The sequence below is a fragment of the Lissotriton helveticus genome, chromosome 6, assembly GCF_964261635.1.
Source record: "Lissotriton helveticus chromosome 6, aLisHel1.1, whole genome shotgun sequence".
In the NCBI taxonomy this organism is placed as follows: domain Eukaryota; kingdom Metazoa; phylum Chordata; class Amphibia; order Caudata; family Salamandridae; genus Lissotriton; species Lissotriton helveticus.
In genome coordinates this window covers 378,294,456-378,309,334 of record NC_136067.1, presented here as the reverse complement: position 1 = coordinate 378,309,334, position 14,879 = coordinate 378,294,456, and the positions used below count along the sequence as shown (strand labels likewise).

Below are 14,879 nucleotides of genomic sequence, written 5' to 3'. Positions count from 1 at the left end.
CCCCAAAGGCTCCTGCCCACAAGTATGACTTTGCAGCATGTGTTACCTTAAACATAATTCAGCTTGGTATTCCCTCCAAAACATATGTTATATTTAATGAATGTATTTATTTGCTTGCTGTATTCTGTGAGTTATTGCAGGCACCGTCTTATAACCAAAGGATTCATTAGAACAGGAAACATTGTACATAAGTACTGAATGGCAGAGCAGCAGTTGAGTGATAGTGAGGTGTGACTTGGGCCCTGCCTTTTACATTTGGTCTACAACTTCTCGAGGAGAGGATGAGATTGTAGTAAGAGATGATTCCTGAGTTTATCGTCAGGCTGTTTACTGTCAGAAAGAGGTGAGAGAAGTGTTGTGATGTTCTTGTTTTTTCTACAACAGTCTTACGGGAGAGAGCGGTGGGAAGGATGAGGGGTCCTGAAATCTACGACTAGCTTAAATAGTTTCCTGACAAGGATGGAGCCTCTGACGTTCATGGAGGCGATATGGTAATGAGTTCATAAGGTCTTTCACTCAAGCAGTCCTGCTAGTAGACTGAGCTGTTCCACATTTCTTTATTTCCAGTAGAGTCCTTCTTATAAGATGAGCACAGCATGAGAGAACCAACGTCTGCTAGTTGCAGCTTGGGTGCAAATGAAACGAGGAGTAAACAAGGGACACACAGATATCACGTGATATGCCTATGCACAGCAGGTGTAATTATAGGGAAATTACACATTTCACATGGGTTGCCCATGGATAATATATCTATGGAGAATGTAACAGATGGTGCGCATGTTGTTGCTGGGTTTTCTTTGCGCCATAGCGCAACACTTAGCCTAGCACTAAAACTATTTACTAAATATGGTGATGCACACTTTTTTCCCATTCACCCAACACAGTAATGCCGCCTTTGGTGCAGAACTGTGCTCTGTAAATGTTAGTTAATCTGGATTTAAGACTTTATACGAAAAGCACAGAGAGGTTTGATGATGAAGATAGGCAAAAGGTTATGATTGATTATTTTAAGACTCCGTCATTCGTGTCTTGTCAGTGTTAAGTGGATGGTTTGTATCTGTCATGAATGAGGTGGTTAATGAGGAGACCAGAGGCAATGTAAGGCCTTTTCAAAGGCACGGTCATGGAGATAAGCCACAGAATGATTTTGACTTTGGAATTTGAAGGAAAAACCCGTTTTGAGGTTCACACAGCGGTGAATTCTGTGTTGTGTAGGTGAAGGAGGGAGAACCAGACCTTAGTTAGAGGGTGTGAACCATCAAGATGTGAGGGTGTTGTAAAAGGAGGGAGAAACAAAGGAAGAATTTGGAAGGTGAGTGGATACAACTCTTAAGCTGGACCAAAAAGCGGAGGATATGAATTTCAAAAAAGGAATGAATTAATTGAAATGAATGTTTCAATTCATTATTCTGTATATGCTTTGCAAGTCACAGATCAGTAGAATAATGCATCGTTTTCATATATGCTTATTTCTAATTTCTGGTGTATTTTTAACTGCCCCGCTGCACAGGTATTATTTTTACCAGCTTGATGGATTTATTCAGAGGAGCTTATATTGTTTGTAGGGGGATCCTTAACTTCTTGGTGCAGACGTTTTTTTCCCCTAGACTTCTGCAAAAGATTGACTCTTATCTCCATGGTTGTTGAGCGGACCAGGGAGGCTCCTCTGTGCGATGGCTGCCACTTAGTTAACCTCCCCTCCTCAGTGAGGTATGCAACAGGTTGTAATGTGTATGCAGGCTGATGATGCAGGAGGGGGCTGATGGTGTAACAATGTCAAGGTCTTTGGTAGTAGTGATACGAAGAAGAAGCCTCTTCTCTCTCTATTGTCTCAGGCAGTGCTGAAAGAAGTGAAGTAGAGCAAGAGGAATGGTTATGAGAAGAGCACACATAGGCAGCTTCCACATTAGATTTCACGGGTGATGCAACAATATCGGCTGTGCTGCCCAACCGGAGATCAAGTTGAGCGATGAGGAGGTGATTATCAGGGATGTATGACATTACAACGCATGCTTTTACATCGCATGCCTTTACAACGCAAGTATTACAACGCAGTCCATTACAACGCATAGTGTTTTGGGGTGCTGGATAGTGAATAGTTTAATTTACTATTCCAACTCCAGTCCCCGTGGACACTAGGGAAGGTTATTGGATAGTAAATTAACCTATTCCCTATCCTAGAACGCCCCCCCAGAGCAATGCGTTGTAATAGTTTGCGTTGTAATGGTTGCGTTGTAAAGGCTCTGCGATGTAAAAGTTGCGTTGTAAAGGTTGTTTATCGATTATCAGCGGTGAGCTTAACCGGGGCTCACTTCGCTGGCGGTGGACGAGTTTCAGGGTCGGTAGCCAGTAAATCACTATGCCTTAGTGTTATTATTTTCTTGCTTCAGTTATTATGTGGAAAGAGGTTGGACACAAAACTCAAACCAGATGAGCGCAAGTGCACAGCCGCCATCTTCCTCAGAAGACATCTCATCAATTACAATCTTTTTGGCAATTGCAATAGTAATGGTAATGACAGATAATCACATAACTTGGCGTATATATCACATGTTTATATTTAATCATTTCTGATGGTGAAGGCTTATGACGCAATCGAAATTTTAGCACAAAACGTTTCAAGCAGTTTTACTAAACCTTACTGGAAATTAAAACAATGAGACAAACCCCGTCAGTTCCATAGTACGTGTGAATATTTATAAATATATATATACTCAGTCAGTCAAATATCTTTATTTCGGATGTTACTGCCATAAAAGCACAGAGAATGTAACACTATAAAAACAGCATCATAAAAAAAACACAATCCTACTAAAAGGAAATATAGATGCAATTTAACATTTGAAATCCCATTAAGTTTTCAAACATCAGTAGATAGGGGGTCCCACCCTCCTCAAGTAAATATCAGATGGGGACATTAAACATGAATAAGAATCTCTGCCAAGGGTACCTTGAATGAATATTAGATAATACCATCAATTATTTCAATATTTAAAAATATAAGTTAAACAAAAGAAGTTAAGAAGAGCTAATCCCATAAGTAAGACAATTTAAAATCAAGGATTGATCTAAAATAAAACAAGACTACTAAAGTTCTAAACTCTATTTTTTCAGTAGGTGTCTACGTTTGCACCACATTGCAAATAAGAACTTGGAGATTGCAACAGCGAATACCGGGTAAGTATCATATTTTAATATCCTGCAAACCTCTCTAAAATTTCTTATACCCAGGTTTCTACAAAATTGAAGGACTCATTTAGATCTAGGCAGACTATATGCGGGACAGAAAAAGATCACTTGGATCTCGGTGTCTTCCGCTTTGGTGCACCCAGGACAGAGTGATTTAGTGGCTCCCACCCAGTTATTAGTGAATGCATAGAGCTGGACCGTCCCGTGTCTATTTATTTATTTGTTATTTATTTTAGTGTTTTATAGAGCGCAAACTTGACCCGTTAGGGTATCAGAGCACGTCACAGAGTTATACAATAGGCAGGATATCACAAGAGTGTATAAACAATTTCTTAGCTGTAAGGGGTTGAATAGAGTCCAAAACAGTATATATACTAGAAGGCAGGAATGTGCTGATGTGCTCCCCAAGAATGAGGGACCTTACAGCTTTTTAAAAAAATTCACATTTATACTTACCAACAATGGAAGAATGAACCATCAACATACAATATACTTACTTGTTGGAGAGATTATTATTCTGTTCATCCTTTGTGCTTCTTGTGAACAAGTCCTAAAAAATAGAGAAAATAACTTATCTGAAACATTGGAAACGGATGAACGTTCTCTAAAAAATGTTTCTTTGCCAACGACAGATAGCTCCCAATGTACTAGGTCATATAAGAAAAATAATCAGGGCTCCAAGGTTGCCAGTAATTCACTAATTTTGCGTCTCTTTCACTTCCTCTTTCTGCTCTTGCATGTTTCCTCATTAAAGTTACTCTCTACAAGCTACCTCTTCAATTGTCTTCTCCATGGCACAACATTCTCCTGAAAAAGTGCTCTGATCAGTTTAGTAATAAAATATTTATTTTTGGGCGGAAAACTTGCAAAATTTGATGTCAAAATAAAAAAAATACGTATTTTGTCACCATAGGTAGTTTTAATTGCTAATTGTGATGGAATTCAATTTCATTTTTAATGTAGTTGTTGGTATGTTTTATACACAAACCTAATAAAGTACACTGAAAATTATATTTATTTAGCGGTTTAAAAATAAACATTCCCTAACTGTAAACATGGGGCTTAATGGCAACTGACTGTGTCTCCACAAATGTAATTGCATCCTCATTTCTTATGATAAAGGGTACTATGCTGCTCACTGATATAATTTTAGCGAGTTTTTATTACAAATGTCCCATATGGGATATGACGATTGACTCTTTATAAATGCAAACTATGGGCTCTCACTGTGCTCTGAAAACCTTGACACTCCCACGTTGATATTATCAGCAAAGGCTTTTTTGGGGAAATAAACAGCGAAGACGAAATTTAACAATATTTGATAAAAGCGCCTAAATTATTGTTACTTCTATTGGTGCTCCATGTCGTATACACACACATTCCAGGGTATTCCTTACATTTCTATTCACCATTGAGGTCTTCATCTCTTCCCCAAGTGGTATTTGATTAGCCCTTACCAAGCGCAGCATATAGCTTCTTTCTGAGTACCCTGCTAAAATAATACGGAAATAATGCACAGGGGAATTTCCAATATGGCAGGGTTTGGTTTCTCCTGGGTGCGGTAGCCATCATTACAAGATCTGCAGGTTGGAAAGGGAGAGAGAGCAGTTATGTGGCAGGCTTTTCACCATTCCGAGTTGCAAAACATCGAGAGCCTCATTTATGAAAAGGGACCCATGGCTGCATGAAAACAGCGATGCGTCACTTTTCATTGCGCCCTCCTTGCAACATGCTGGATGCATCATATTTACAGTATGACTCATCATGTCGGTAGGAGTTACATATGCATCTGTATTTCTGACGTATCTGTAGGTGCAAAAATGACGCATTGCTGGAGTCTGTCATGAAAGTGACTCAACTCCATCAATGGGTCATTTCACATGGGCAAGTCCCATTTCAAATGTGCCTGCATCAGTCTTAGGTGTGGCAGGGTATACTCAGACATGAGTCCCTTTCTCACTGCTCCATCAGGATTCAAGCAAGCCGGGCCGAAGAGGCTGAAATGCCAGAAACCGGTCCCTGGTAGCTTGTCTCCTTTCTGGTGAAGAATTGGCTTGGTAGTTTGGTCTGCCCTGTTCCCATGATGCACTGGGCCAGGGACAGAGTAATTTGCATATAGCCAGGTTCTGAGCTGGGATGGGGCAGTGAGATAAATAACGGTGATGGATCAAGCCCTGATCTTTGGACTGGGTAAGAGTGGTCTGCTTAATTCAGACACTCTGTTCATCACCACCCCCTTTTCTGAATCGTTTTTGGCCACTATAGGTGTGGCAGGGTATACTCAGACATGAGTCCCTTTCTCACTGCTCCATCAGGATTCAAGCAAGCCGGGCCGAAGAGGCTGAAATGCCAGAAACCGGTCCCTGGTAGCTTGTCTCCTTTCTGGTGAAGAATTGGCTTGGTAGTTTGGTCTGCCCTGTTCCCATGATGCACTGGGCCAGGGACAGAGTAATTTGCATATAGCCAGGTTCTGAGCTGGGATGGGGCAGTGAGATAAATAACGGTGATGGATCAAGCCCTGATCTTTGGACTGGGTAAGAGTGGTCTGCTTAATTCAGACACTCTGTTCATCACCACCCCCTTTTCTGAATCGTTTTTGGCCACTATAGGTGTGGCAGGGTATACTCAGACATGAGTCCCTTTCTCACTGCTCCATCAGGATTCAAGCAAGCCGGGCCGAAGAGGCTGAAATGCCAGAAACCGGTCCCTGGTAGCTTGTCTCCTTTCTGGTGAAGAATTGGCTTGGTAGTTTGGTCTGCCCTGTTCCCATGATGCACTGGGCCAGGGACAGAGTAATTTGCATATAGCCAGGTTCTGAGCTGGGATGGGGCAGTGAGATAAATAACGGTGATGGATCAAGCCCTGATCTTTGGACTGGGTAAGAGTGGTCTGCTTAATTCAGACACTCTGTTCATCACCACCCCCTTTTCTGAATCGTTTTTGGCCACTATAGGTGTGGCAGGGTATACTCAGACATGAGTCCCTTTCTCACTGCTCCATCAGGATTCAAGCAAGCCGGGCCGAAGAGGCTGAAATGCCAGAAACCGGTCCCTGGTAGCTTGTCTCCTTTCTGGTGAAGAATTGGCTTGGTAGTTTGGTCTGCCCTGTTCCCATGATGCACTGGGCCAGGGACAGAGTAATTTGCATATAGCCAGGTTCTGAGCTGGGATGGGGCAGTGAGATAAATAACGGTGATGGATCAAGCCCTGATCTTTGGACTGGGTAAGAGTGGTCTGCTTAATTCAGACACTCTGTTCATCACCACCCCCTTTTCTGAATCGTTTTTGGCCACTATAGGTGTGGCAGGGTATACTCAGACATGAGTCCCTTTCTCACTGCTCCATCAGGATTCAAGCAAGCCGGGCCGAAGAGGCTGAAATGCCAGAAACCGGTCCCTGGTAGCTTGTCTCCTTTCTGGTGAAGAATTGGCTTGGTAGTTTGGTCTGCCCTGTTCCCATGATGCACTGGGCCAGGGACAGAGTAATTTGCATATAGCCAGGTTCTGAGCTGGGATGGGGCAGTGAGATAAATAACGGTGATGGATCAAGCCCTGATCTTTGGACTGGGTAAGAGTGGTCTGCTTAATTCAGACACTCTGTTCATCACCACCCCCTTTTCTGAATCGTTTTTGGCCACTATAGGTGTGGCAGGGTATACTCAGACATGAGTCCCTTTCTCACTGCTCCATCAGGATTCAAGCAAGCCGGGCCGAAGAGGCTGAAATGCCAGAAACCGGTCCCTGGTAGCTTGTCTCCTTTCTGGTGAAGAATTGGCTTGGTAGTTTGGTCTGCCCTGTTCCCATGATGCACTGGGCCAGGGACAGAGTAATTTGCATATAGCCAGGTTCTGAGCTGGGATGGGGCAGTGAGATAAATAACGGTGATGGATCAAGCCCTGATCTTTGGACTGGGTAAGAGTGGTCTGCTTAATTCAGACACTCTGTTCATCACCACCCCCTTTTCTGAATCGTTTTTGGCCACTATAGGTGTGGCAGGGTATACTCAGACATGAGTCCCTTTCTCACTGCTCCATCAGGATTCAAGCAAGCCGGGCCGAAGAGGCTGAAATGCCAGAAACCGGTCCCTGGTAGCTTGTCTCCTTTCTGGTGAAGAATTGGCTTGGTAGTTTGGTCTGCCCTGTTCCCATGATGCACTGGGCCAGGGACAGAGTAATTTGCATATAGCCAGGTTCTGAGCTGGGATGGGGCAGTGAGATAAATAACGGTGATGGATCAAGCCCTGATCTTTGGACTGGGTAAGAGTGGTCTGCTTAATTCAGACACTCTGTTCATCACCACCCCCTTTTCTGAATCGTTTTTGGCCACTATAGGTGTGGCAGGGTATACTCAGACATGAGTCCCTTTCTCACTGCTCCATCAGGATTCAAGCAAGCCGGGCCGAAGAGGCTGAAATGCCAGAAACCGGTCCCTGGTAGCTTGTCTCCTTTCTGGTGAAGAATTGGCTTGGTAGTTTGGTCTGCCCTGTTCCCATGATGCACTGGGCCAGGGACAGAGTAATTTGCATATAGCCAGGTTCTGAGCTGGGATGGGGCAGTGAGATAAATAACGGTGATGGATCAAGCCCTGATCTTTGGACTGGGTAAGAGTGGTCTGCTTAATTCAGACACTCTGTTCATCACCACCCCCTTTTCTGAATCGTTTTTGGCCACTATAGGTGTGGCAGGGTATACTCAGACATGAGTCCCTTTCTCACTGCTCCATCAGGATTCAAGCAAGCCGGGCCGAAGAGGCTGAAATGCCAGAAACCGGTCCCTGGTAGCTTGTCTCCTTTCTGGTGAAGAATTGGCTTGGTAGTTTGGTCTGCCCTGTTCCCATGATGCACTGGGCCAGGGACAGAGTAATTTGCATATAGCCAGGTTCTGAGCTGGGATGGGGCAGTGAGATAAATAACGGTGATGGATCAAGCCCTGATCTTTGGACTGGGTAAGAGTGGTCTGCTTAATTCAGACACTCTGTTCATCACCACTCCCTTTTCTGAATCGTTTTTGGCCACTATAGGTGTGGCAGGGTATACTCAGACATGAGTCCCTTTCTCACTGCTCCATCAGGATTCAAGCAAGCCGGGCCGAAGAGGCTGAAATGCCAGAAACCGGTCCCTGGTAGCTTGTCTCCTTTCTGGTGAAGAATTGGCTTGGTAGTTTGGTCTGCCCTGTTCCCATGATGCACTGGGCCAGGGACAGAGTAATTTGCATATAGCCAGGTTCTGAGCTGGGATGGGGCAGTGAGATAAATAACGGTGATGGATCAAGCCCTGATCTTTGGACTGGGTAAGAGTGGTCTGCTTAATTCAGACACTCTGTTCATCACCACCCCCTTTTCTGAATCGTTTTTGGCCACTATAGGTGTGGCAGGGTATACTCAGACATGAGTCCCTTTCTCACTGCTCCATCAGGATTCAAGCAAGCCGGGCCGAAGAGGCTGAAATGCCAGAAACCGGTCCCTGGTAGCTTGTCTCCTTTCTGGTGAAGAATTGGCTTGGTAGTTTGGTCTGCCCTGTTCCCATGATGCACTGGGCCAGGGACAGAGTAATTTGCATATAGCCAGGTTCTGAGCTGGGATGGGGCAGTGAGATAAATAACGGTGATGGATCAAGCCCTGATCTTTGGACTGGGTAAGAGTGGTCTGCTTAATTCAGACACTCTGTTCATCACCACCCCCTTTTCTGAATCGTTTTTGGCCACTATAGGTGTGGCAGGGTATACTCAGACATGAGTCCCTTTCTCACTGCTCCATCAGGATTCAAGCAAGCCGGGCCGAAGAGGCTGAAATGCCAGAAACCGGTCCCTGGTAGCTTGTCTCCTTTCTGGTGAAGAATTGGCTTGGTAGTTTGGTCTGCCCTGTTCCCATGATGCACTGGGCCAGGGACAGAGTAATTTGCATATAGCCAGGTTCTGAGCTGGGATGGGGCAGTGAGATAAATAACGGTGATGGATCAAGCCCTGATCTTTGGACTGGGTAAGAGTGGTCTGCTTAATTCAGACACTCTGTTCATCACCACCCCCTTTTCTGAATCGTTTTTGGCCACTATAGGTGTGGCAGGGTATACTCAGACATGAGTCCCTTTCTCACTGCTCCATCAGGATTCAAGCAAGCCGGGCCGAAGAGGCTGAAATGCCAGAAACCGGTCCCTGGTAGCTTGTCTCCTTTCTGGTGAAGAATTGGCTTGGTAGTTTGGTCTGCCCTGTTCCCATGATGCACTGGGCCAGGGACAGAGTAATTTGCATATAGCCAGGTTCTGAGCTGGGATGGGGCAGTGAGATAAATAACGGTGATGGATCAAGCCCTGATCTTTGGACTGGGTAAGAGTGGTCTGCTTAATTCAGACACTCTGTTCATCACCACCCCCTTTTCTGAATCGTTTTTGGCCACTATAGGTGTGGCAGGGTATACTCAGACATGAGTCCCTTTCTCACTGCTCCATCAGGATTCAAGCAAGCCGGGCCGAAGAGGCTGAAATGCCAGAAACCGGTCCCTGGTAGCTTGTCTCCTTTCTGGTGAAGAATTGGCTTGGTAGTTTGGTCTGCCCTGTTCCCATGATGCACTGGGCCAGGGACAGAGTAATTTGCATATAGCCAGGTTCTGAGCTGGGATGGGGCAGTGAGATAAATAACGGTGATGGATCAAGCCCTGATCTTTGGACTGGGTAAGAGTGGTCTGCTTAATTCAGACACTCTGTTCATCACCACCCCCTTTTCTGAATCGTTTTTGGCCACTATAGGTGTGGCAGGGTATACTCAGACATGAGTCCCTTTCTCACTGCTCCATCAGGATTCAAGCAAGCCGGGCCGAAGAGGCTGAAATGCCAGAAACCGGTCCCTGGTAGCTTGTCTCCTTTCTGGTGAAGAATTGGCTTGGTAGTTTGGTCTGCCCTGTTCCCATGATGCACTGGGCCAGGGACAGAGTAATTTGCATATAGCCAGGTTCTGAGCTGGGATGGGGCAGTGAGATAAATAACGGTGATGGATCAAGCCCTGATCTTTGGACTGGGTAAGAGTGGTCTGCTTAATTCAGACACTCTGTTCATCATCACCCCCTTTTCTGAATTGCATCAGTCTTACGCCTGCTGTGAGGCAAGCATAAGATATTGACGTATTTGTGTCCTAGAAGTGATGCAGTGAAATCTCATAGGGGCAGATTTACAAGCCACTTGTGACACTTTTGCACTGCCATTGCGTCACTAAAGTGACAAACGGTGGCAAAAAAATTTGGCAAATTTACAACGTGACATTATACCTGCATCAGGTATAATGTATGCAGGGTAGGCAGTACCACGCAGGAAAGCCTTTTAAAAGTGACGCAGCAAAATCTACAAGATTTCACTGCATGACATTTAGGACGCCACTGCGTCAAAACCGTGACACAGTGTATTGGGAATAGGCCGCCACACACATTGCTAGAGGTGCGTCGTGCTTGCGACACAACTCCAGCAATGCGTGACTATTCCGCCAACAGATACGTCAGAATTTCTGACACATCTGTCAATCCTTGCACCATAGTACGCCGTATTGTAAATACGGCGCATCTATGGTGGCGCAAGGGGTTTTCACACAGGCACAAGAAAACTGACGCATCTGTACAGATGCATCAGTTTCTTATAAATCTGCCCCATAGATTTCACTGCGTCACTTCTATGAGGCTCACTTGTGTCAAAAGCCCACCCTGCATACATTATAACTGGTGCAGGTTTAATGTGGCGCAGGGGTTAACAAAGTGACGCATCTACCTAGATGCGTCACTTTGTAAATATGCCGCAACATGGCACATTTTTTACCCTGGCATCCACCCACTATTTTCACAGGGTGAACGCTGTCGACCCTGCCAAGAATTTGGGTCCCACTGCATAATGTGCTGAACTTGTCTAGATGTAATTTCCAAAAACCGGGACTCTTTCAGCAGCGCCTGTACGTTGTCTGCTTTCCATCTGCAACAAGCACCAACTTGCAGGCGGGGACGGGGCTTTCTTATTTAAGACTCCTGCTGAGCCCCTAACAAAGGCCGAATTTGAGCGGTAATCAGGCTTCCTTTTGTTCCGGTCTCCTGGCTGGGAGCAGTCAGGAGCCTCACACCTGATGCAGAGGGGAAACAGAGGTTCACACCTTGTTAGCACTTCACACATACTTAAGAGAGGCAGCTTTTCACTTTGTTCAGTCTCTGTTTAGGAGATATGCATGTGCTGTAAGAATATCAGATGTGTTGGTCTTTCCCAGTATTTACACAAAGCAAATTGCATTTATATAGAGCTTACTACACCTGAGGAGGCGTTGAAATAATTTGTGTACCACTATTTTTTCTTGTATAGCCCTACTCATTCCAATGCAGGGTGTCAGAGTGCTTTACATCAACAGGTGCATATTACATCTACAATAAATTATATAAGTTTGTAAATTAATATACAGGTTGTGTTACATAAAACTGGGGGATTGCAAGGTGTAGAAGTCACACATCATCTTCCATAGCTCACTGTGCTATTATCCTCGCAATGCGCTCAAACGTACACATGATAGACCTGCTAATCATATATGTGAAGGCTTTAGATCTGATGTCACTTCTTGTGATGCCACTCCCTGTAAAGTCGTGGCCTGTGATGCCACTTTCTATGATGTCAATTCCTGTAAAGCCATGTGTGATGTTATGCGCCGTGATGTCATGCGCCGTGATGTCGCGCACCATGTTGTTGCACGCCGTAATGTCACTTGCATACTGCCAACCAAGTCAGCCCCCCCACTTCTTTTTTTAGGACTTGTGCCCTGGGCGCAACATTGTATGTCCTTACACCTCATGCTGCACACAACATTTTGCTATTAGACTTCAGAATAATGTTAGTCCTTCTGAGAAAAAATACTTGTTTTGTAACCATGGGAAGATTGATGATGATGAGCAGGACTGTCTGCTGCACCGACAGGCACCAGGACAGTTCTTATTTTGACCAGCGGGTGGCACTATTACACTGGTGTCTGCTTTGTCTAATACTATGATTCTGACTGCAATCACATGCTCGTTGGAATCTGAATTTAACAATTTATTTATTTATTTCTTTAATGCATTTTTATAAAGCGCGGACTTTACCCGAAGGTGTAAGAGCACACTACAATAGAACCAGTTACGTTACATGAGAGAATTGTTACAAAATGGAACAAACAAAAATAGCAGGCCATAGAATCAAAACAACGCAGGCAAAAGGAACACAATATCAAACACAGCAAGCACAGAATGTACAAACAAAAATAAAAATATATATGACAAATTTCCAATGACTAAAAAACTTCCTGGTGGAAAATAGCAGGTCATAGGATCAAAACAGCGCAAGTAAAAGGAACACAATATCAAACACAACAAGCACAGAATGTACAAACAAAAATATAAATATATAAGACAAATTTACAATGACTAAAGAAGTTCCTGGCGGGGTCTGAGAAGGAGGTAATTAGTTCTGAAAGTGTCTTTGGAATAGAAGAGATTTGAGGTCCGCTTTGAAGATCTGGATAGTGCTAGTAAAAGATGAACATTATTTATGTTACAAAAGGGCAATGTGGCGCATCAATGGTACAAAATTTCCTAATTGCACCAGGTTTCAGAAAATTATCCAAAGCAAATGCAAAGGAAAAACGGGGTGCTTCTGAAATCGGAAACAATGAAATAATTATTATGGTACTGTAGACAGTTATGTGCATGGGGAGGAGAGGGTGGTGTGTTGATATATTTTAGCCTTGCCTCCGAGAGTCCACCAATTGTCTGGTCATCAGTTCAAAAAATATCACGGGCAGTAATCTAGTCATTTGGGCAGGAAAGAGGAAAAGTCATAATACTTCATAAGCAAGGGACTATTCTGGGGACTGTGAAGGTTACAGCTGAAATATCAGTGGCGGATGGTGACTTTTTCAAATGGTGAGGCGTAGAAGTTTGTGGGGAGTTTTACTTATCAGGCAAGCGAATCTGACTGAAATACAGACTGAAGATCCAGCCAAACTAATTTGACTTGTGCTTTGGAATTTATGACAATGCAACAGAACTGCAGAAGTACAAAATGAACAGAAACATCTGAAATACTTTGATTTTCTAATGTTTTCTCTTGCTTTCTAGTTCACAAATAGTCATAATGCTCTCTGCCTGTCAAAAGTTGTGTTCAAATATTCTTGTTGTACATTTATGATGTTTTTAATATTTGATAGAATACAGTATTTCGAGTACCATAAATATCAAGAGTGTGTGAGCATGTAGTATGCTTTTCAAGATGAAGTAATCGAAAAGAGACTTTATCTTAAATTATAGTTTTATTCATCTTAGGACCCACGACCAGTACTTCTTACATGAAGTCTTCTTCCTTGAATAATCACACAGCTGTCCCTAACAGAATATTCTAACTCTAGAACAAGACAACATGAACATTCCTAACATCAGCATAGCAAACATTCCTTAAAGCTCAATAACATCTTACCTACCTACATATTACACACCTCCCTCTTTTTTTTTTAAAAAGAGCTTGATGTGAAAAAAAATAAAAAATTAAAGAAATACGTACATGAAAAAAAAACTAATAATAATACATATACTCTCTAGAATGAACAGGAGCAGATCTTAATATTGTACTACATCTTGTAACATTATCACCACTACCAATAACAGTTTCGCTGGAACAGGCAGGAACAGCTCTGGAAACTTCTGACGCATTACTACTAGAAGAATCCCCTCTGTCAAGGACATGTTCCGAGTCTGATGTTCTTGAGACTCTGCCTGATTTGATTCTGTTAATTTATCAAGATCAAACCAATCTTGCCTTTGACAATGTGCACTTGAGTTAACTTTCTGTAGTATAATGTTGGCTTGTTCAGAAGAGACCTTGACCAATGCACTACTGTTCCACCACCCTTTATTATGTAACAAAACAGATGTTTTGTTAATTCTCAAAACTTTTACTGGTTCAGAAAATTTGGACTGTCCTTTACTCACTTTAATAGGTTTTTTAACCAACACCCAATCACCAATTCTAAGAAAGCCCTCTTTCACATGCATTTTTTTGTCATAATTCATTTTATAACTCCTTTGCTTTTCTTCAACATGTTCCCTTACTTTCTGCAAATCAATATTATGATATTGTCCAACTTTTCCTAATCATCATCAACATCATGAACATTCCTAACATCAGCATAAACAACATCCCTTAAAGCCCAATAACATCTTACCTACCTATATATTACAGAGCACTGCTATTTAAAACCTGAAAACCAACTTTTCTTGTCCTAAAACTCATCGACCAGGATCGCCCAACCCTTTAAGCACTACATTATCGAAGCCAAGAAGCCAGTGATATAAATCATAAAGTGCACTGTGACTATCAATGTTTTTGACAGGCTGCTGATGCTAAAAAGCCCGTAGGGAAGGAGAAGAATCAGTTATGTGGAACAACTATGCCCCCACTTTAGGGACCGTTTAGAGGCCCCAGACCATCAGCTGATTTCACTGAGGCTCAAAAAGACTTACCTGAATAACTGTGCCGCCGGCTAGATGCCATACAGGGGTTAGGGACAATTGAGTGTTCTACAGATTCCATTAAAACCCAGCAGTTGAAGTGGACTAACAAGCATTGGCAAAGCCACATGGTCTCATCCACAAGAGCTATTGGCTTGCTCAATGGTTTTTTTACATATTGTACAGCAGCGCAGTTGAAAGTCTA

At 43.3% G+C, this 14,879-nt stretch overlaps 1 protein-coding gene across 1 annotated transcript in view; it reads right to left on the bottom strand.

Annotated features, from left to right (window-relative positions):
* Positions 1-14,879, bottom strand: part of LOC144762590 (uncharacterized) — a 112,925-nt gene that overhangs the window by 41,067 nt on the left and 56,979 nt on the right. The window contains exon 2 of the mRNA XM_078647816.1: positions 3,687-3,739. Coding sequence (XP_078503942.1) covers positions 3,687-3,739 — 53 coding nt within the window. The remainder of the gene's footprint in view (positions 1-3,686; positions 3,740-14,879) is intronic.